A 23442-nucleotide genomic window follows, 5' to 3' on the forward strand; every position below is an offset into this window, starting at 1 on the left:
ACAGTCTCATCAAATCTGTCGATGATATCACTTTCCCCTTTTTCATCCTGCCTCCACGGTATGTCGAATTCTTCTCCCTGCACTTAACTTTTTTAATAACGATTTTTTCCCCCCTCTTGCCGTAAGCTCACACTCGGCTCCTTGTGGAATTGCACAATCCGATTATGCTTCTATTCTACAGCAGACGCCAGGGCGCAATAAGAGCAGGGCGCACGGAAACGCGACTTCACCCATCAATTAGATCTCTATTAGCAGCCGATGTGGAGCTCACCGCAGGAAATACCGCACCCTACTGCAACCCGGCGCTGAAATTAAACAATTTTTCAAGACGACAAGCTCCATTCTAACCTCAGACGCTTCTCTGGGCTCTCAACCGTATCTTGCTGCCAGGCCAGCCGGTTATTGTGCCACTGTCCACTGTATATGCGCGGTATAACAATCTGCGGCAATGGTCAAAGAGAGCTTTTTTTTTTCTTTATTGTTTTTTTTGCTTTTATCTTTATGTATTTGCATTGTCATTCTAAAGTAAATTTCTGTAAATGTCTGGTTACAGCAGTCTATGATATGAATCACCACATCGGTTCTGCATAATCGGCATTGCTACACCTGCTGCTGATGCAGCCAAGCAAATGACAAAAGACTGCACGTGGAAATACAAAGATGCCGAACTACAAAATGTGAATTATAAATAAGGGAGGTGAATGTGTTGAATGCAGCAGGTTGATGCACGATGGTAAATGGTGAGGCTAGTCTACCCTGTGTTTCATATTGCAGACAGGCCTACCTTATCAGAGGATCACATCACAATGACCCAATCAGGATCATCTAAATGTGTCTAGATGTTATTACATCTGACCTAACCACACTTAACAACAAATAATCAAGATAACTTTGATAATACTCTAATCTTCTGAAGTGGTTTGAGTGTGAGTAGGCTATGTTCTTATAGGTTTGTGTTTAAAAACAAAAACAACAAAAAAACAGTTTTTTCACCTGTCACATTCAGTTAAATCAGATCCCCCTTTCCCTCTGTTTCCCCTCACACTCTCCCCATCCACTAGAATCTCTCTCGTTCTCTATCTTTATCTCTCTCTCTCTCTCTCTTAACCGATAAAAACTTTATTAGTACAGAAATCAGGTAGCCTAACACAGACAACTTGTAACTCACAGAGAGTCTGACCGTTTTAATAGCGTGTTACACAAATGTGACTTGTGTATGCATGCAGTATAATGGCCAATTGGCCATCTTGTGTTGGACATCACTTTCACTGATAAAACTATTCAGACATAAAGAGATGTTCTGCTTCTGTGCCCTTGCACAGTGGCCAGAGGCCATCCTAATTGGATTTGTTTGTTTGTTTTTTTTTGTTTGTCCGAATGAACAATTTGGTAAAGAGCAACTATGCTGAAAAGATCTGCAAGTTTGGCCTTAAGCTGGGGAAAGTCAGTCACTGTTGGCTAGACCATCCCTGTATTTACTTATTCGCATAATTTCGCAAAGAGCTGTTTAGTGTTAAGACATCAATCTAAAGTGCCCAATGTAAACTTTTGGGGACAGACCTCAATGTGTGGATGCTATGTCCTCATGCATCCTTTGGTGCATATTAAAGTTCCTTTAATGTATTTCCAATGCCAGGCCTGTATTTTCCCAAAATTACTTCACACTCATAAATAATCAATAATAGCCTATGCAAACCCACTGTACCTCAAACGACTTCACTTTTCTATTGCAATTCCAGGAAGGTAATAATCTTGTCAGAACATATTTGGCGCAATGTGTGTCCATCATGGTACACACGTAAATCACCATGAAGTCGTTCCTAAAGATGAGGACTGTTTTGGTCACGTATTTCTCTATTTGTTCAATCAAAGGCTGCCCATTTATCATCTATCGAGACAGCGTCGCATTTTCTACCTAGTTCTCCCAGTCCTGCTCCTAAATTCAGCATTTTTATGGAAAACTGCAGTCATTTTGATTGATGAAATCTAAAGATGTCTAAAACAATCCGGGAGATCTCCTACTGAGTTGCTCCTACGGGGTGCTTCAGTGTTGTCATTGTTGCTGTGACATAAGGGGGGAGCTTCGTGAGAATACACGAAAAAAGTCGCGATTTCAGTGTAAAGGGGATAGAAAGGCTCCAGGATTTCTTTCATTTGTGCGGGCAGTGGGAAAGTTGGAGAAACTTTTCTCCATTGCAGTGGAATACAATACCTGCTCAGTCCCACCGGACGCATTGAAAATCATGCGGCCAATATAGGCCTGGTGTGAATGCAAGAATGGCCCATTTATTAAACGGATGGATAGGAGAGTTTGAGGTTTTATGCGTCTGTTTAAAATGCTGAGCACTGTCATGGAATCGGTGGAGACCCACCGGGCGAGCAAGCTTATAAGAACGCACCAGTGTCTCAACGGAGTTACCCTGAATTGCTAATAATGGCTAACCATCATGAAATCCACCGCCGCGGCCCTAATGCAGCAGCAGAAACACCCGCTTCCGATTTGTTTTGATGGACTAACAGCCCGCAGCTTGTTAAGTCTTATTTATTGTGCTCCATAATGTCGAAAGAAATGTCACCTGCTAAATTGTCCCAAATTAAGGCAATCCATTATTAATAACGAGAGAGGGGGAGGGCCACTATCGGAAATATCTTACTTAATGTCGCCTCACCCAAAGGGAGTTTTAATAAATCTTCCTCTATTTTAACTGCGTTTTCCCACAAAGTCCCCCGGGCGAAGTGGGGCCGTGTCAAGATTGCGTTTGTGCGCCAGTGCTTAGGACCAGCTGCTCCAAAAAACAGACAAGCCCTTGTCAATTAGTCGCTGACAAGCAGGTCCTTCGATGGCCCGGGGCTCTTTGGAGAGCAGCAGTGTACAGTCCCAGCAATTAGTATCCATTTCTGTCGAGACCTCCTCGGAGCTCTCTCACGGGCACCGCTCAGGCAAGCGTCTGAGCGCCAAAGAGGCAACAAACTTCCTTGGTAAATGTTGATCCACGGAAAAGTAGCTGCACGACAGTTTGCAGCTATTCGTTATTCGTTATTCGTTTCATAAACAATATTTAACACATGCGAAGTGAGAGTGTATGCAAACATTCGGCCTCATGCATGGCGCACTGGGCCTTTGTCGCGGGTGTCAACCTAAGCAGCTGGAGGTGGCATTCCGAGGCGTCTCGATGCTGGCCTTTGGCCTGGTGGGGGATGGACTCCGGACAGCGCTGTCCACCCGATCTTACAACTCCCAGATATCTCAGGTCAGAGAGGCCAAGTTTCCAGCAGGACAAGCAAAGTCTTCACCAGCGGCAGCCCAGTTGAACAAAACCTGCTGCGGCCCGCCTGGCCAGGGAATCATTAGTATAAGCGTTTGTTTAACTAATTAGCAAGCTGGGAAGCCAGGGGGAGACTTGTAGGGGACAAGGCATTTATTTCAGGGAAGATCCAGAGTTCAAAGTACAGGATGGGGACACGGCCGCTTCGACTGTGTGGCGCACTGAAGTTCAAGAACAGAGCAAACAGCACATGCCAACAATGCCCAGCGAATCGCAAAAAGAGCCAGGCCTCAAAGAGTGGGGGCAACGTCCCGCGTTAAATATGGGAAAGTTTGGTGAACGGGTCGACGGGTCAAGAAAAGTCAACAAGAGAGCAGTCTTGATGACAGAGGGAATTTAATATCAAAAATACATAAATCTTCAAGTGAGGGCAGCAGCACAATGGACACAAAGGCACCGAGTGTTCGAGTCAACACTGATTTGTTGTTGGCGACAGAAAGGATAGGTCCAAGTTGTTAACATTTAACACAAAAAGTTAACACTGTTTATGCGATTTGCAAGGGGATCCCTCCAGGCCACATATATGCTGTACACAAAGGTGGCTGTTTGGTAGGCTAATACTGGCCTTATAAAGCCTATAGGCCCAACAAAATCCAACCACAAAAAGAAAAAGATCTTTGACACAAAAAGACCGGATTTAAAATAAAATAGGATAATTATGTCACAATTATATGAACATCATATGCAATGACAAATTAGCAAGTAACTGATTTGACAGATAATTGCTCTTTTTTTTTTATCAGAATGTATATAATTTCTCCGTCGTCAGCTTGAAATGCGCAGACAAAAATGATTCCATTTTATTGCTGACTTTGTCCAAAACAGTGTCTGAGAACTTCGTTTGACCTTCACCATATTCTCAGCAATTTCCCAACAGCCATTACTAACCTTTGTTAGCTCCCGAGCCAAAGCCAGTCCAACCACACACACAACTCCATAATTCCTTATAGAAACGCATTATTAGGGAAATCCTTCCTTTTTGACAATTTAATAGTGCAAACTAATCATCTGCGTGACACTGGTCATTCATCTCTGCATGAGGAGACAAAGGCCAGTACTCTGTGCTCGGCCGCCCGGAGTCTGTTCTATTTTCAGATCAAATTCACAATAAAAGCTTTGTGACTTCTTAATGGTTGTGTTTATGAAGCAAGCCATAAGGCTATGGCGTTGCCTTCATGCCAAACAAGAACAGGGCCGAGTGCTAGGCCACTGCAGAAGACTGTGTAGGCCTGCAAACTTCAACTGCACGCATGGGCAAAACGGAGCGGAGGGGGATATAAGATGTCTCTCATATCGCGGGTTATGAATTCTTTTCTGAATCAATTTCATGGTTCTGAAGCATTTGAAAACATTCTCTGGCGGGAGTAACAAGACAGAGGAATTGATCCGCTGAGACCTCACCTTTGGAGCGCCTCAATAACAGAGACATCATCTTTGCGCGATGAGAGTATAATTTTTAATATATATGCAATAAATGTTCAATTTGTTTTCAGAAAATGACGGGAAATAATATCACCCAATTGCAAAACCATCCATTAAACTCCAACATGTGCTCTCAAGCCACTTGTGCTTGATTAATCCATTTTGTGATTATGTTTGATAAAGCAATAATAATACTAGTGTGATCTTGACATTAACCTCTCTGCGGGACACTCCTGATGTCTTTTTTTTAAACGGCATTTTCCTTTTGGGCTTCGATGGTCAATAATTAATGTCCTTATTTGCTTAATTTGGCTTAATTATATTGCAATTGCCTTGATTTTCTGTAAGCCCAGTAGACATGTAAATTGATTCTGATGTTTGATGAAGCCTAGGCCTATAGGCTACAGAAACTGGTTGAGTTATGCTACATAGGCTATACATCACCAATGATGAACTATTATCACTGATGACTGTATAGGTATATAAGGTCAACCTATAATAATAATAATAATAATAATAATAATAATGATTATTATTATTATTATTATTATTATCATCATCATATTAATTCCTATTCATATTATTATCATCATTGTTTTAGTATTACTACTCCTCCTCCTCCTACTACTACTACTACTACTACTAATAATAATAATAATAATAGGCTACTAATAATAGGCTACATTTTTCTTAATGAAATGCAATGGAAGAGAGGCTTTGCTGAAAACGGTTCATTAAAACCAATATCTCAATTGCCTTTTGCGATGTTGCTATCGATGACAAAAGCCCCTGTCAAACATTCATGTAAGGAACGCCTAGGCGATTTGTGGTGACTTTTAAGAGCGAACTGATTCATTGACATCAGCAGCTTACGACTTAAAATACTAAAGCAATATTTGATTGTAATAGCCTATGTTCCCTACTATTTGCGCATGTTGATAAAACAAACAAACAAACAAACAAACAAACAAACAAAAACAAGTTTTGCGTTTTGACATAACTTAACCTATATAGCGTTGCCTTAGGCTATGCGCACAATATTGTTTGATAAATATTGTTATATTTATATTTTATCCTATTACGCTTGATGTAGATAATTATTTTCGCCTTATTTTAGCACTAAATTCGGCGCTTAATCAGCCGTTTTAACCCGGGTCTGAAGCGTGTAGTTTATTTATTCGCGAGCTGTTTGAGTCTAAGCAGAGAAAAGACCAAAAGGCTCTTTATAGCCTGTACTTTTGTTGTTTAGCCTGTGTTTCTTTGACAAACAGCCTGAAAGGAATTCTGCTGGGAATCGATTCACCGTATCCCCTTCTCCTCTTTTTGACGCATCCCTTTAACTTGTCCCCGATTTTCGTTTGTTTCGGCCCATTCCACACCCTGTTTGTTTAAATTCTTTATTCTGGCCACGATACAGCTGCTGCGAGAAGAAAGTTCTCTTTTCCGATAACAACCGGAGTCATATTGAAGATAGCCTTTGATTTCTACTTAAAGACTCTTTGACTTTAGAATGTCAGTCGTTCCTCTTTGTTTGGCGGGTAGATTCCACAGAAAACGCATGGCGCACGCTGATGGATGCGTTTTTAAGTGACGGGGTAAAGGGTGAAGAAAGTGGAGGATAAAAAAAACTTAAACACTTAAACATAAAATACTTTTACGAAATAAAAAACGCAAAGAAAACGGTCGAGCAAGTCTTTGTAAAATAAAACATAGTAGGCTAGCCTACCAGTTGTAGAACGACTTTATCCAAGTCCAATATTGCTAAATGAGCGATACTGTTCGCGCTGACTGAGCCCTATAAACCACACTGCTGTGATTTTAAAATAGCTTGCTAAATTCTAAAGGAATTTCGATGCACTGCGCTCAAGTTTTGGCCACGGGTTAATGCGCATTTCCCTAGGAGAAAGAAATTACGCACAGCAATTCCACTGCCTGAAAAAATAAATGTCGCCTGTTAACCGTCTCACATCAATGTAAATTTCTACTAGTCATTTTATTTACAGCAACATATCAGATACGAGCATTTCATTCTTTTCATCTAGAAGTTGACAGTGTGCCTTATCAAGCGCCAAAGATAAGAAAATCGTAACCCGTGTAAACAGGCTGCATCATAGGCTTTGCGTACTTACAGTCGGATACTGGTGACTTTTCCCTCCACAAATCCTCTCTTATCCTGACAGTGAGTTTTTGCCTCGGCTATTTCTCGGAGATTCACTTTTAGAAGTGGAAACTTTGTGTCCCTCTGCACCATTTTATACATGATGAGCAGTCAGTAATGGGATTATTAAACAAAAACGGTTTCAGGCGCTGGCGCTAACCTTTTTTAATGCCTAATTAGGTTTTGCAAAGAAATAATTAGATTTTACGTCGCTTACATTGGCTATATTTTCGAGCGACGTTGAAACTGTTCCATCCTTTTATGACCTTCGTGTCGATCAACTTAAACAATATGCGTTTACCGTCACTGTATAGCAGATGATTTCAAAATATGCTGTGATCAAATATTATACATAAGTAGGCTAAATTAATTACGCTCCACTGCTTCTTGCAGAAATAAAATGGAAATCAATTTCCAAGGGAAGTGCGCACTCTAGTGTTGATTGCCGTCAAATCACCCATGTCTTCTCCAAAGCTGACATCGAGACATTGTTTTCTAGCCAAACACGATGTTATGGAAATGTTTGGATTAAGTTGTATTTCATTTATGGATGTTGAGTTTGTTGTAACATGTGAACTGACACTACAAGAGAGATCATAGGCTCGTATATGCCTATTAGGCCAAATGCTGTGTAAAGTAAACCAACCATCTATTTAATTGTTGTTCATAGGCACGTAGCCTACTTATTTCAGGGAAATTAATGCAAGACTTTTCCGTCATAAAATATTAACAGATAAACCCCATTTTTGACAGGACAGTAGCTCGTTGCTAGAATGTAATGCAGTGGTGGCCATAATAAGTGGTGGTGGCTCACAAACTATTGTTTGCTAGCGCCATCTTGTGGCCATTTAGTAAGCGTAGCCTACCGTAAATCTCGTGCCTTGGATACATTTTCAGAGCTCGACAAACTGCTCTTCAGTCACGGACGACGGTCCTTTAGCTGTCTGTTCAGTTCCATTTAGCTATAGCCCCCATATATATATATATATATATATATATATATATATATATATGTATAGCCCTAAGTAAAACAAATAGAATGGCTTGGGCCAAGCTATTATACCATAGACAGTAAACAGTAGTCTGAGTGATGACATATCGCGATAATCTTACAGCCAAGGTCAGCTGATCTAGTGGTGCTCATGGGAACGGAACTTGGACAGCTTGGTTGCGGCACACATTGGTGGAGCAGTCTACACAGTCTAGCATACCCTGCTAGCAAGCATTTCATTGAATGAAATCTCTCCATTTGTCTGTTTGATCGAACTACCGTTACACATTTCTGGTGTCAAGTGAATCTTCTGTCATCGCAGGTAATTCTAAGAGCCATAATCCATTTGTTTTTGCAGTTGTCAAACCACAAAGTATTTTTTCTGTCACTGATCATTTCAAGCGAGAAGGCTAACCATCGACCTAGCTAGTATGCTTGCTCACGTTAGCTCTCTTCCGCTAGCTGGCTGACTTGGAGAACATTCTAGATAAAAGTAGCTAACATTAGAGCTGACAATAATTCAACGACAGTAAGAACCACTCTCTATGAAAAAACTGACATTGTTTCAGGACAGGCGCAGAGCCTGGGCCATCTCTGTGTTTTTGCACTGTGTGTCTTATATTATATTATAAGTTTACATTAGCCATAACAAGCTAAACCTTTCCACTAGCTCTAACGTTAGCCAGCAATACCGTTTAACACTATCCTATTTGCAGTTTACAGTTACAACGACAAACATGTTTAATGTTCCGTTGAAACACGTTTTAAGTACTCGAAACTTCCAGGCAAGGACTATGTTAAGGAAGGCTTTTCGAAAATGTTCATGTAATGGTTTGCATTTTGGGATCTTACGCTGTCATTTTTATTCTACCATGACAGTCAACTGGCTAACTAACGTTAGCTTTCTAATCACCCTTTTATCATCTAATGCAGTACTCATTTTGGTTTTAATTAATGTTACCCACATATTAGTTAGTGTAAGATAACTTTACAGTGGACGAATATACACAGAATTGTAAGATTGGCTTTTGTTCTCCAAGGCTGAATGGGGGGGGGGGGGGGGGGGGGTTGGTAATAGGCCATACAGAACTCCTGTTGGGGTGTGATAGTAAACCTTTTCACGTTTTTCTTCAGTGGACTGGTCAAGACAGATTTGCAAAATTGTACCGTGTTTTTCTACTTTTACCAGAGTCAACTTCGGATTTGAAAGATGGCAGACACAGAGCCCCAAAGCGCTCCCCCTCCCCCTCCTCCTCAGGCAGGCCCAGTGGTAAGTGGTTGCTATGAACTACAACTAGTCACACTGATCATAAAACATTAGCTACAGTAGCCCACCCCGTTATCTGACTCATGTGGGTGTTTGCGTGCGTGAGTGTTGTCTCTTGGTGTATTGCTACTGACATTACTTCCCTAAATACATAACTTGTCACATTGACTGCTGCACAATAAAGTCTGTCATTCTTACACTGATTGTAATAATACTAAATGCTCAAATAATTGATCCCTACCTATAACTGAATAGATTTCAGGTTGTCACACATAAATTATATCATCTGTGTTTTGCAGCAATTCCTGTTGGCTAACAAGTTGGAAACCGCAATGTGGATGTCTCGACTCTTTACAGTGTACTGCTCTATCATGTTTATTCTCCCCATCATGGGGTGAGTGTCTGAACCTGCTTGATTTTTACTAGCCTCTTTTCGTTACTACTCACCTTATTTACTCATGCAGGCATGCTGTTTTGTATCGATGTTTTTTATTTGTATATGTTTGGGATGATTAAAATCAGTTCACTGATTCCACAACAACTGCCAACTAGTTGACGAGGTCGGCAGTGCTTTATATATCAGAAGACTACAATGCTATGTGTGTATGTAATGTATGCATGTTATACTATCTCCCCCTGTAGTCCGTACGCAGCCTCAAACTTCTACCAGCGTGCCCTGTTAGCCAATGCACTGACCAGTGCCCTGCGGCTACACCAGAGACTGCCTCGTTTCCAGCTGAGCCGAGCCTTCCTGGCCCAGGCCCTGCAAGAGGACAGCTGCCACTACCTGCTCTACTCGCTCATCCTCGTCAACTCCTACCCCATCACCAGTATCCTTAAAGGCGCAATCCAGATTCAGGGGTGCAGGGCTGATTGCGCAAACGGATGAAGGCTGTTAGCACTTGTAATGGGGTGCGTTCGTGCGTGTGGCACACCACCATATTAGTCGTTGAAATGTCGCAGCTTAAATCTATTGCTGCTCTTTTCCCCATGGCGCCAAACGATCAGTATTTTGATGCATAATGCGGGAATGCTATGCGTGAACCCTAACATTGATTATAGCCAACTTCACAGGCTGTTATTTGCATGCAAGTGTAACATTCCTTGACCACTATAAATAATATTAAGAAAGATGGACGAAAGTGCAAAATGGTATGCAAATGATATAGTGAAGTAAGCTTTAGATATAATTTCATGAAATGTGACATTGTTAACCTACAGATTGTTAACAACTATTGAGAACAAAGTAGAAATGTACATATCGATTTTTCCCACGGCACACCTGTGTAGCTCGTATCACACTGGTATGCCGCAGCACACAGTTTGGGAAACACTGGACCAGGTGAAGAAGGATAGTGTTCGGTTTGATACACTTTGGTGATTTGTATGCATGGGTTCACTTAGTCAGTGATGTCTCTCCACCACCATGAACACTGTCCAGTTCTGTATTAGAGTTGTTTTGTCAAAGTATGTGAACATTTACATGTGGAACGTTACATTAATCTAAAACAATGACTAAGTTTCCATGCATACCATATTCCGTTTTTATTCGGAATAATGGCTACATTCAGTAAACACCATAATCCGACTAAGGTCATTCAGAATTAGTGGTGGGGGAAAAAATTGATTCTGTTCAGTATCGCGATATTTTGTTCATGCAATTATATCGATACGAGTAGCTCAAAGTATCGTAATACTTAATTATATAATTTTATTATCTATTTTACTTTTATTTGAGGCGAGTTTACTCAGGGTTTACTCTGATCACATTAAATTAGCTTATTTGATGGGTGGATAGATAGATATATAGATAGATAGATACTTTATTGATCCCCAAGGGGGAAATTCAAGATATTACGCTCACAAGGTGGCGCTTGTTGTGGCGTTTTATTGTGCATTCAATGGCAATTTCAAATCGAAAGTGTGGGTGTGTTTCGGTTTTCAACAAAAAGCAAATAGTAAGGACCTTGATATGCACCACGCCATGACAAAGAGAGTTGAACAGTGTTATTTTCCTTATTTTTTGTAATGCCTTCGAACAATGACACATGAATAGCAATATATCGCAGAATCGAATCGCAATACTTGTTGTATCGCAATATGTTTAGAATCGCAATAATATCGAATTGTGGCCCAAATATCGCAATAGTATCGAATTGTCATTCTTTCGCCAATTCCCACCCCTATTCAGAATACTAAACAAACGGAGTAACACCCCTAGCATAATGCCTCTTTTGGAAAATGCTTATTTCGGAATATTAAATTCTGTCTGTGGGTGTTTGTCTGAAAAATGTTGGTAGCTTGGCTGATTGCCTGATGCTTGGCAAGCATATCGAAAAGTGTGTCTAAAAAGTTTGCTCTCGTAGAGTGATATGAGTTCAATTTATGTATTAAAACTTGAAGGTTTAAATGTTAAGATGGAATTCATCGCTGGGTAAAAGCATCGTAATACTCAAAGACACAGGTTTTGCACACAGTGCTGACAGATGAAGAAGAGATGAAAGCACCTCAAAGCGGCCAAATGTAATGCTAAAATGAAACGTCATGACGCAGATGCAATGTACCGTAGTCGCTGCTTTATTCAGCATATTCTGATTAAGGTATAGACTACGAGAATAATCAGTTTCTGCTACACATGGAAACCTCTTATTCTGAATGTTGCCATAACCATAACATGGACCTGATTCGGAATATGGTGTGCATGGAAACAGTCAATGTGAGCTCTAGAACTGACATGTCTCCTGGTTTGTTTTAAAAAATGACTTGAACATTCCTTAACCCCAATCAACAGTGAGCATATTCCCCATCTTCCTCTTCTCCTTGCTCCATGCTACTACTTACACTACAAAGGTCCTTGATGTGAGTACCAGTTCCTCAGCCTTGTGGTAAACATTTCCTGCCCATTAATGAAATGCTAATTAACAGGCTATACATACAGTGGGTGTTGGTAGGAGAGAATGCCAACAGTCTTTATTGTCAATGTCAAAGTTGGAATATCCGCTTTTCCCTCAAAACAATGTTGTCTAGTCAAACTCCTATCAGGTAGTCCGTCTGAATAATGTATGCTTTTACTTAAACTTTTTCTGGCATATTATGGGACTGCTTGTAAATTAGTTATAAACAATAATACATTTCAAATCCATCCACTTACACTATGTTCCTATCTTGCGCTCTGTAGGCAGTGGGACCCAACAGCCTCATGTTTGTGAGGAATTTCCTCAATAAGCTTACTGCTAACCAGCAGAACATTCTGAAGTTCATCGCCTGCAATGAGATCTTCCTCATGCCCGCAACGGTGTTCATGCTTTTCAGGTATGGCAAGCTTGGCTATATGCAGTGTGCAATGATGACCGTTGTCTGAAATTGGGATGTTTGCAGTTCTACATTATGACCTCTCAAAAGCTGGCAGCTATGAGTAAACTCAGTATGTTTTGAGTAGCTGTCTATCACCCAATAGGAGGTTTTTTGATTTACCAGATTTTGGAAAAAACAGTGGTGCTTTGAGTTTTGCTTTTGGAAATTTTAATTGCGGGCTTTGAGGCTTACCTAAAGCACAAAGTAGTAGTCTACCAAAAGTGATTGATCTTTCTCTTTCTATAGTGGACAGGGAAGCATTCTGCAGCCCTTCATATACTACCGATTTCTCACACTCCGGTATTCTTCCAGACGGAACCCATACTGCCGGTAAGTACTCCTAATTAGTTGGTTTTGCCTCCCACACCTCCATGTTTTAGCAAAGTTAAAAGAACACTGAGTAGGTTTTTGCCATATGGGTTTGCAAGCTAGCTAGCTTCACATGAATTCCATACTTCAAATACTCTAGATAATGCCATATTTAGGAAAGCATATTTTATTGTGCCACAAGTGGGTGTTGAGTTGCGCAAGGCAGACCTGGCTTGCTGTTTATTCTATGTAACACCACTGTAAGTACAACATATAGTGGACATTGTACCAGACACTATTTATTCGAATGTCATTTGCAAAATAAATTGCTGTCAGATTTAGTGCCAATGTGATTTGATGTGCACCTGCTCACAGCTGCCTAACTGCTCTCTTCCTCCATCCGCAGCACCTTGTTTACGGAGCTGCGCATGCTTCTGGAGCACTTGATCATGAAGCCCACCTGCCCTGCCTTCTTCAGACGGATGTGCCTCAACAGCATCGCCTTCATCAGCCGCCTGGCCCCTACTGGCGTCTAACCTGACCCCTGACCCCTCTCCCCCCCCGCCCCGCTCCACTCACACTCTCTCTCTTTCTCTCACACACACATACATATACACTCACACACATACTTTCCCACAAACACAGCCCCCTTGCAGCGGGAGGAAGGGATTCACCACCTAAGAGACTGACGTTCAGCAGACTCTAGATGAATGTTTTGGAGGGTGTCACAGCTGCTCCCGTCGACCATCTTGCTCATCTGCTCCCCCCCCCCCCCCCCCCTCTTGAGCTTTTGCTGCACTGGACACAACAGCTGGATTTTAATACCTGGATGAATGACCTTTCCTTTTTAACCATGCACTGTGGGGAAACTACGCCGTAGGGTACACCCAACGATTATGGTTACTGTATGTACTGTGGGGCACTGTAGGATTTTTTTTGTTTTGTCTTTTGTTTTTTTGTCACCCATGGTGGAACAGCTTTTGGTCTGTCACCTTCAGGATGTATTTATTTGTGGTTCATATTTTTTTTTTTTCCTCTTCAGAGCTGGATTAAATTGAGATTACTTATTTATGATGGAATTATTAAGGTTCATGATTCTTGAGAGATTACATTGTTCTTTTGTCAAAGGTGGGATTTAGTGTCTGGGTACTGTTGATTCTGAGCATTGGATTATATGAATCTAATCCATTTTTATACCTAATTTCCTGTGAAACAGCTTTCTTGTTTGGTATGTGCTGGTGTTGTCTTAAATCGCTTTTCCTATCCAAATTAAAATGTGAACTTTGATGATACAATCTGTATTAACAATTAGTCTGGGAGAATCTCAGTCGTCTTCATTTGAACGAAGCCAGATTTTATGTGCCGTTATTATTTGTAATACTTTTTCAAATGTTACCTTAACAATTGCTGACTTTAATATGCTTATATTTCCCTAAACTAGGTCAAAGATTTAGTGTTCATGTACAGACTAATTGCTTTTGTCAGATTGGCCATGCGTACTCTGGAACCGCATCTTCTGTGGGGTGACATTGTGGGTTCTTACATCAAAAGTTGATTCTCATAGTTCACTGAAATGTTAAGGCATGCTGTCATTTTAGTCCATATGATTTATTAGTTGTTGAACATGTTTGTGTAGCTGAATGAACTCAACCTAGTACATGAACAAAACTTAATAAAACCTTAATTCACAACTTGCATTTGGATAGTTGATTAAACCTTCCAAATCACATGCAACTCTTCTCAGTTACTCCTCATTGGCTCCCTATAATGGCTAGAATAACATTTAGATCTCTCGCCTTTGCCTATAGGACATTTACTGGATCTACGCCATGCTATTTCAATTCTATGATCCAGCTTTACATCCCCAACCACCCACTGCAGTCTTATGAGCGTCTGTTGTGTCGACCAACCATTAACACTAGGGTCAAATTCAAGATTTTTCCTCAGTGGTCAGTGGAATGAGTTGCCCAGTCCTCTCAATTCCTGTGATAGTTCTGGGTCTTGCAAGAGAAGTCTGGACAGCATACATTTGCATGGTGCTGATCAGTTATGGTTTGTCTTTCATTAGGCTATTGGTCATTACCTCCACCAAGGAGGTGGTATTCATCGGGGACCGGTGTCTGTTAGCAAGATAACTCAAAAAGTGATGGATGGATTTTGATGAAATTCAGGGTCAGAAATAACCCAAGGAAAAAAATGATTATGTATTTAGCTTAGTGGTGTAATGGCATGGTATGGCCACGTGGTGGCAATCTGAATAGTTTAGGTTCAAATGTATGACAACCTAGGAAGAACAATGCAGGCAGAGGTCTGCGCTCTGTGCTCTTCTAGTTGATATTGCATGGACATGTTTATTATTGCCATTTTCATAGTGTTACCAATAATTCCAAACTCTTAATTTCATCTGCTAAATCATAACCATAGGTGTGGTGCAAATTAAAACATATTCTTTGGGTCACCTTTAGCAGCCCTTGAACAAAACTTAAAGCATAAGATTTTGGGTAGGTTCAAGATCAGTTAAGCTTGATACTTAGCAATCAAGGTTATTAATTATACTTCAATGTAAAGCAGACAGCACCATCAGCCCAAAAATACAAGCTTGACAGGAAAAGCGAGTCTGTCCTGACCCAATTTCCTGAATTACTGAAGTTTTAACCATCTCCCCTCTGCTATGAAAGGCCTTCAATTAGCAGTCCATTTCCAAATCTTCCTAGAAGCAACAAATGGTGAACCAAAGCTATGCACCCATCATTTAAGCTTTGAAGAGGCATGTTTGTCACAGTTTAGGTTTGACAATATATTAACATATTGGTGAGCTTAATTTTGGTGGTATATCACCCACACAAACTTGCAATGATCCATATAGATACCTTTGAGAATAATCTTTTGATTTCATATTAAGGATCAGAAGGAACACAAGTATAGCTCACAAGTTATAACTTCCAGCTGCCTACAAGCACTCAATTAGCAACATCTACTCAGCCTCGGTACAAATAGTTCAAAACCTTTGCATTCACTTCCCAAGTAGTTTACTCCATCAACACTAACCGGAATAGTTTGTCTGAAATGTATACTTTGGATTAGTGTTACACTTCACAATAGCAATATTGTCAATGTCAAACAAGAAGTACTTTCAACATATTGTAGAAGACAAGACACAAAATAGATGTAAAAATCTGGGCATTTAATTACAGGTGGCATTTCCAAAAACAGAAAAATCTGAGGCTGCTTAAATAGTCCAGAGGTTGCCTCGAAAAAAGAGGGGGGAGGTGGACATACAAAAACATTTAAAAACCACAGCTTGATTTACTACATACGAGTTTCTGGTTGGCTGAATCAGGCAATTAAAAGCAGTCCTTAAGGACAGCCATATAAAAATGTACATTAAAAAGCACTAATCTCACCACATACCCAAGTAATCAAGGCTATGGTTTCAGTTATTGAAATCCTGGAAATATGCACCATTTAGTAGAAAAATAAATGTACACAAACAATTATAAGAGTCCGGGATCAAAACTATTCTAATTGCAACTTCTCTGGGGGTTCGATGAGGGAGACTTCATGGTACCTGAGAAAGACGGTGACAAAACATTAGCATTATGAAAGTTGCTTTGATCCAACACTCAAGGAAAGCACATCAAAAGCAAGAACACAAAATGCAGAGGCATTCTTACTTTGAGGTTTTGTATTTCTCCCTCACAGACTGCTGTGCATGTTTGGCAGCATTGAGGTAGGTCTGATGCAGATCCAACACACAGGGCATCAAGTCTTCCTGAGTGTATCCAGTGGCCTCAACCAGCGTCTTCGACTACATTTGCGATGGGACAAATTATGCAGTGGTTAAGTTACAACCTGATATCTGGTTTAAAGACTCAACAGGCTCATTCGACTTCATGTAGCCGTCTTAAGACTGCAGACGTGATTATTTTTGAGATTGATACATTTTCAACCATGACATATGCACAATACTGGCTTGAAAGAAGCACCAGCATCTCAGAAATAATCACGTCTGCAGTAGCCTTAAGACTGCTACATGAAGTCGAATGAGCCTAAAGTAAAGATTCCAGTGTCAAGGCAACTCTACTTACCCAAGATCCACCTGTGATCGTGTGATTGGCCAAAACGTATGCAGAAGCTGCCGTTTGTGAGGGGAGATACTTCAGGGAGGGGTCTGTATCTACCAGGCTCAACTCACCAAGAAACTACAAAAGAAAAGAAAACAGGAGAACTCTTACAAATCAGCACAAGAAAAAAAACAAAATCAGTGCCAGAGCAGTAGCATACAATCAACTGGGCGTGAATCATGCACTCACCATTGCCAAACTCTCTACCCTTTTGCTGACTGGCTGGTGCAGAAAGTACTGGGTGAGAAACTGGTTGATTGTGGGGGCCGACAGATCAAAAGACAACACCTTCAGGATCAGATGCTCCATTCTCAACACCTGTTTTTTCGTGTAAGTGTCATCAGTAATGTAAACGAATTCTGCCACCTCTGGAGGGTAGATCTCCTCGAATTTCCTGTGGGGGCAAGACATGGGGGTCAGCTCCCACCATCAGAGCATGTCACAAAACAGGGCTACACAGCCTGCATAGCCACAAAGTAGCTTACTGGCAGGAAACACTTACGAAGCCAGCAGCATGGCGGCTGTTCCCACCAGCTGGAGCTTTCCCCTCAATACGGACATTGAAGACAGGAAGCGGTCAATGTAGTTCACAGCCAGATACAGGGTCTCGTTCTGAAGCTTGTACTCCTCTCCGACCTCTACAAGCCAGTCCACGAGGATGGCCCGCATGCTGTTGGTGATGTCCGGCTGCTTTTTCATGTATCCTGGTTTTGGTTTGCACTTCACCTGTTAACAAGCACAAAGTTCCCCAGCCATTGAGTTGGGAATTCTGAGACACAAAATGAAATACTGGGACAGTGAAGGCCCAGTCAGGCACTCCAGTAAAGCCTCCTCACCTCCATCTCCCGCAAATGTGCATGTATTTCTGCAGCATACTCATTGACTTCATTCACACAGGGTGGTTTCTCTTCTTCGAGAACAGACATATCCATGGCAGACTCTGAACACAGATAATGCCAAGTCAGTCATTTACTCTTTCAGTTACTGGGATTAACAAAGTATTAATGAGCTGGCCTTGATTAAACACATACCAAAACTGACATCCATAGGCAGATCAATAGGGGCCAGTGGTTGCCTTAGACGTGTTACAGTGGGGTTTAGTGTTAGGGGAGAAGTGTCCACGGGGCTGCGTTTGGAAGATACTTGTTTCTTGATGCAGGCACCATCAGGCTCATCCATATGAATCTGGAAAGCCGGCTGTTTAGGAACCAACTTTTCAGCACAGCTCCGGCCATTGTCTTCTGATTTGCAGGACAGTCCTTGGTTTAATCCCTAGAAGGTGCCAAATACATTGTATGTCTATGTTAATATGCAATCACAGGACAAGCCAAGCATGACTAAAACATTCAACCGAGTGACGCTGATCTATTGCGTACTTTAATGTTAAATCATGTGGAAGCAAGTGTGTCTTAGGCCTACCTTACACTGATAAGATTTGGGAAAGATTCTTGAAAGATTGTAGTGTTTTAACTAATGCCCCTCATTCAGACTTTACTCAAAAGACTACAGTCATTCAGGAATCTTTCCCAAATCTTGTCAGTGTAAATTAGGCTTTAAGTTAAAGCTTACCACAATTAATTTATAAGCGTATTACCCAGCGACAGCTGATCACCAACAAGAAAGTTGTTCAGTGTCCTGACAGGCGCAAAATGGCGGAAAGCTTGGGAGGGAACTCGGGACATTTAAAAACTTGCCACCAAGAATGATGGGCAAATCATCGCCAGAATATACTCAAGTATCTACGAACTGACCATTTCAATTTCATATTATATAAAATTCGACTGTTTGCCGTACGTTTAAAACGGTCATGTTCGTCAGTCAGTTGGATGATGTTGAAGGCTTGGCGGTTGGATAGCTTGCATAGGGCTACACACAAGTGGCTAGTTAGCCACCCAAGTTAAAACTAGCTTCTCATAAATGACCAAAACACACATCACGCCATTAAGGCTACCTAGGTATTAGCAGCATTACTCATACAATAATTCTCCCACATCCGAAACGTCAGTCAAGCTATTTATGTTAGAGTGGAGTCAAAAATGGGGATGCCAGCTAACGTTATGAAAGGTAAATGAGATCCGTTAGCTTCAATTAAGCTAACTTTGCAGCCTGCAGCTCACAACCAACCTGTTTTAAGCCGCGCTGAGTCTGAAGTCTGCGTGGATTGTTCTCCAAGGCTCCCAATACAGTTCTGTTAGCAAGCTTTGGGATCACATTTTCTTGATTTTCCGACCTGCCTTTAGCAGCCCGTAGTCGCTGGGAGTTTTCTTGATTCTGAAGCACTCTCTCGGTGTCATGAAGCGCGTTTCCAGTAAAGGCTGACATTTTCTTGCCGACAGTGGCTAACCAAGCTGGTCTGAAGAATGTGTTGGTAATGGGTAGTTTTCAAAATAAAACAAGAAACTAGTGCACTTGTTTTGTTACAAGCTAGTCATATAAGATCAATTGTGACGTTCAAGTGACCAATTTAGCAAACTAAAGTCGAGCAAGAATTGACTGAGGACTCACAATGTCGAAAAGCAGCCGTCGCTAGCCAGGTAGCTAGCAGCAAATTAGGTAAAAAGCTGCAGACTAGCAACTACTGAAATTAAATCACCCAAAGCCAATTGTCGAGCCGTAACTAAAGAGAAACCTCCATGCTGTAACAAATTAAGCTATAACAAAGAAAAGAATCACAATCACACCATGTGCATCTAGCAAGATGCCCTCACCTATCCTGCCTTGTTTCTTTTCAGACCGTGCAGATATTGTTGCTGTCTCAGTTCAAGTAGCCCGCGACTATTGAAACAGCCAATGGAAATTCATGTTGCGCATACGTCATTAAGTGTACGGCGGCCGACAGAATCCAAACCTATTCTCACAAACCGTTGGGAATTCGTGGCTGTGTGTTATCCATTGGTTCAGACAAAATTCAAAAAGACATTGTATTGTAGGCAGTATTCAGTCAGAGCCCGTCTTATTAGATATACACTAATCCAGCGAAACACGGAAGTAACACAAAACCGCCATTACTGCGTGCCTGGCTGCTAAGAAATTAGCTTGTTGGTTCCATAGGCGGCTGTTGCAGAAGTTAGCTGTCATTAATACACGTCTTAATACCTTATGGTGTTCATAAATTACCTTCATTGGTAAGTTTTGGTACAGTCTGACACCATTGATCCAATGTTCCCTTTCACCTGACATTTTCATTCATTAGCAGTCCTCTCGTTAGACATTCTCTGACAGGATGCTTTCATTGAAAAGCACAGACAAGTGTCACTCGTCACACTCGCAGGCACGCAGTAATGGCGATATTCAAGATGGCAGCGCCCATAAAGTTCGCGCTGGATTAGTGTATAGTGTATTGACGTGGGCATTTTTAATGACGCTCATTTGAGTATTCATTCAGTATTAAAAAAAGAAGGCAGTATTCAGTCAGCACATTCTCTGATTCAGTGTATTGACGTGAAAATGTTTTAATGACGCCAATTTGAGTAGGCCTATATTCATTTCAGTTCATTCTTTCTCTCATTCTTATTCTTGTTCTATTCTTTATTGCAGAATTGTTCAACGTATTTGACATATTTTGTCATACTGGAAGTGAAACCCTAGCAGCTATTTAGGTTTTTGTTTAATTGAATATTCTACACACACACACACACACACAAAGTACATTAGTGTAAATTTATTACATTGTCAAAAACCACAATATGCAGAGTATATTAAAGTATAGCCACTCCCCAAAGGCAATACAAAAAATATCTTGAGATTTTAATTTTCTAGACAAAACCTGATCATTTACAAGACAAGTGGTCTACTGACAAAATAAGACAAACAGTTACACAACATAAATAAGATATCCATTGTGAGAGTGTAATGAATTAAGCTTCATTAAAAAAATCCATTAAAGAATTCAGATCATAGTTATCCAGAATTTCCAGTAACAACGAAACTTTTGTTTTCACATTTTGTCCTTTAAACTTGAATTTGTCAATGAAGAGATCAGTTATCATACCTGTATATAAAAAAGAAACACACACAACAAATATTAGTTTACTCGCAACATTTGTCTACATCAAAGTGATTTGCAAACATACTGTACTTTCTTAAATGTACTTTCTTTAGCCTCATGCTATATTCATCATTTTAACAACACAGGGTGATCTCCCAAAACCTCATACCGTATAATCTTTCCAAATGGGCTGGCTGCTTCTTGTACTCTTCCAACAGGTGGGCAGACTCATCTAGAATACCACGATACTCAGGAATAAGAAAATCTGCATTGCCTTCGTGGACCTGCAGTTCCTGTTTCACACAGTATAGGGACATTTTAGTTTATTCCATTTAATAGACAACTTTGTCCAAAGCACCACACAGTAGGGATGGTGGTAGTATGTATGTTCCATGAAATTTGTCCAAGTGACTGTTGGTGCAACAAAAAAAACAGTCCCTAACCTAATGTGCTAGCTATGATAACTCAATCATGCCTAACTGTGCGTTCAGACCAAGAGCGACTTGAGCTTCCAAAATCGCTCTGGACGCCCTGTCAAGGACGCCGTGGGAAGCTTGGATTTGCTTGGATGCTTTGGCCGCTCTGACGTAGTAGCATTCTATGTTCGTTGCAGGTCGTTTGGTCGCTGAACCGCGTCATAGCTCATTACCATAAAGTTAAACCACTTTCAACTTTCTCTAGTCGCTCAAGACGCCCAAAACGCACCGCCGACGGATTGGTCGCTGCTGGCAGCTGAGAGAAGCCGGCTTCCATTGAAAATGAATGACTTCCGGAATCTTTGGAAGCTCAAGTCGCCCCCGGTGTGAACACACAGTAACAGCGAAGTGAACCTAATATGTAGCTCACCTTTAGTGCCTCAATAAGCTGCACCTTTTTGGCTAGTAACAACTGGTACTCCAGCTTAGGGTGAATCATCTTCAGTGTATGGCTCACAGAGTCTTCATTTATATCTGTACAGCAGGGACAGATATCACACATTTGTGTAAACAACAACATCTGAATGAATGAAAAATCACCAGTCAAGTGAATCACCAGTAAGTGAGAATATAGTACCGTACCGGTAGACCACATTTTCACAGGATTTTGTTATGGTAATGTCTCATTTCAGTCCTCAATTTAGCATATTCCATAGGAAAGAGGGGGATTTTTTTTCTGTGGTTTTACTGTAGGTCAGACGATTTCCATGATTATCGTCAGGGATTGCATTTTGTGCCACTAAGGTTCAGTACCTACCGTAAGATGTGTTCAGGTTAATTTTTCTCTTTGTGGCCTCTTTGGATAGGACATCCTTTAGTATTGATATTGTGGAGATGTTGTCAGATTTGAAGTGTGCCTCCCCTTTGCTTTAAATTGAACAGAAAACATAGGATTATGAAGATCATTTGATCTCTACAAGTCCACTAGTCACTAAACCATTCCCGTTCCTCAGAGTAATTACATCAGAAAATGCAACACATTCCCAGATCTCCAGTTAAACCCTTTTATGGAATCTGTAGTCGCCATCGACACTTTGTTGCTCTAGTAAATGACAGAATCATTGTTCCCGCCTGTTAGCTTTGAAACTCAAAGAAGTGCAAACAAGTACACCCCCACCCCACACACACACACACACACACACACACACACACATACACTCTCCACCACCCCTCCTCCCAGTTACTTAAAGCATTTACATTTGACTTCAACCGAGTCCATCTATGGGCGTGTTGATCTCACCAGTAAGTAGCTTCCAGCTGGGTTCCAAGAAAGGTGTTCTGGAAGTAGAAGGTGATGTTGTCTCCTGCCGGGGTCTTCTCTGGCACCTCCGGCAGACAGAACACCACCCATGAGTGGATCTCCGCAAAGCTGAACTGTCCAACCAGGCTCAGCGTGTTCACAGGTCTGTGTGTTTATTGAACAGAAAACCAGGGAAACACACACACACACACACACACACACACACACACACACACACACACACACACACACACACACACACACACACACACACACACACACACACACACACACACACACACACACACACACACACACCATTAAAAATTCTAATCTCTGCTCTGATTTCTAATTGGAGTGATTGTTTCCATTCAGAAGCAGAAAACAACATAGTGGTTGTAACTAATTGAAAAAAGCAATAAAGCCATAATGTTTAAGCTATTGAGTGTTCACAAGAACATGTCAGAGTAAATTATTTTCTGAATGTAAAGGACGTAAAACACTCTTTAACAAGAAGTGTGTTGTGGCTCATTACTGCCACATCAGGTCTGGAGTACATCCTTATCTTTAAAGGCTATCAACTCAAGGGCTGACTAGTGTGGGGGGAAAAACATTGTTGCACATGAATGATCTCTGTACCTGTGCCTGTTTGAAGATTGAAAATAAATAATTATATGACATCTATAAAAGTCTCTGATAACTTCAGACACTCAAACTGTCCTTGCTTTAAGACCTGACATTAGAAGTGTTGCTCTTTCCTTCCTTGGCGACGTCACCCGTACCTGTC

The 23442-nt window shown here is 41.0% G+C and overlaps 3 protein-coding genes across 3 annotated transcripts in view; 1 reads left to right on the forward strand and 2 right to left on the reverse strand.

The window, feature by feature from the left end:
* Window positions 1–8014: 8014 nt before the first annotated feature.
* On the forward strand, window positions 8015–14518 carry tmem33 (transmembrane protein 33). The gene is made up of 8 exons (XM_062524892.1): window positions 8015–8219; window positions 9087–9167; window positions 9464–9558; window positions 9807–9994; window positions 11956–12023; window positions 12343–12476; window positions 12765–12848; window positions 13234–14518. Exons 2-8 carry the CDS (start codon window positions 9108–9110, stop codon window positions 13361–13363), a joined length of 759 nt encoding a protein of 252 aa, XP_062380876.1. The 5' UTR covers window positions 8015–8219; window positions 9087–9107; the 3' UTR covers window positions 13364–14518.
* Window positions 14519–15990: 1472 nt separating this feature from the next.
* On the reverse strand, window positions 15991–19700 carry ccna2 (cyclin A2). The gene is made up of 8 exons (XM_062524886.1): window positions 19076–19700; window positions 17983–18223; window positions 17788–17891; window positions 17454–17677; window positions 17141–17345; window positions 16916–17029; window positions 16502–16635; window positions 15991–16395 (listed from the first exon to the last, which is right to left on the reverse strand). The coding sequence occupies exons 1-8, from the start codon at window positions 19271–19273 to the stop codon at window positions 16344–16346; spliced, it is 1272 nt and encodes a 423-aa protein (XP_062380870.1). The 5' UTR covers window positions 19274–19700; the 3' UTR covers window positions 15991–16343.
* A 903-nt stretch (window positions 19701–20603) lies between these two features.
* bbs7 (Bardet-Biedl syndrome 7) overlaps window positions 20604–23442 on the reverse strand; it is a 10117-nt gene continuing 7278 nt past the window's right edge. Inside the window, exons 14-19 of the mRNA XM_062524402.1 lie at window positions 23438–23442; window positions 22656–22820; window positions 22173–22282; window positions 21786–21889; window positions 21109–21232; window positions 20604–20942 (exon numbers count right to left, since the gene is read on the reverse strand). The exon at window positions 23438–23442 is cut by the window's right edge and continues 135 nt beyond it. Of these exons, the coding sequence (XP_062380386.1) occupies window positions 20809–20942; window positions 21109–21232; window positions 21786–21889; window positions 22173–22282; window positions 22656–22820; window positions 23438–23442 (642 nt within the window). The 3' untranslated portion in view covers window positions 20604–20808. The remainder of the gene's footprint in view (window positions 20943–21108; window positions 21233–21785; window positions 21890–22172; window positions 22283–22655; window positions 22821–23437) is intronic.

This window comes from Sardina pilchardus, chromosome 21, assembly GCF_963854185.1.
Source record: "Sardina pilchardus chromosome 21, fSarPil1.1, whole genome shotgun sequence".
In the NCBI taxonomy this organism is placed as follows: domain Eukaryota; kingdom Metazoa; phylum Chordata; class Actinopteri; order Clupeiformes; family Clupeidae; genus Sardina; species Sardina pilchardus.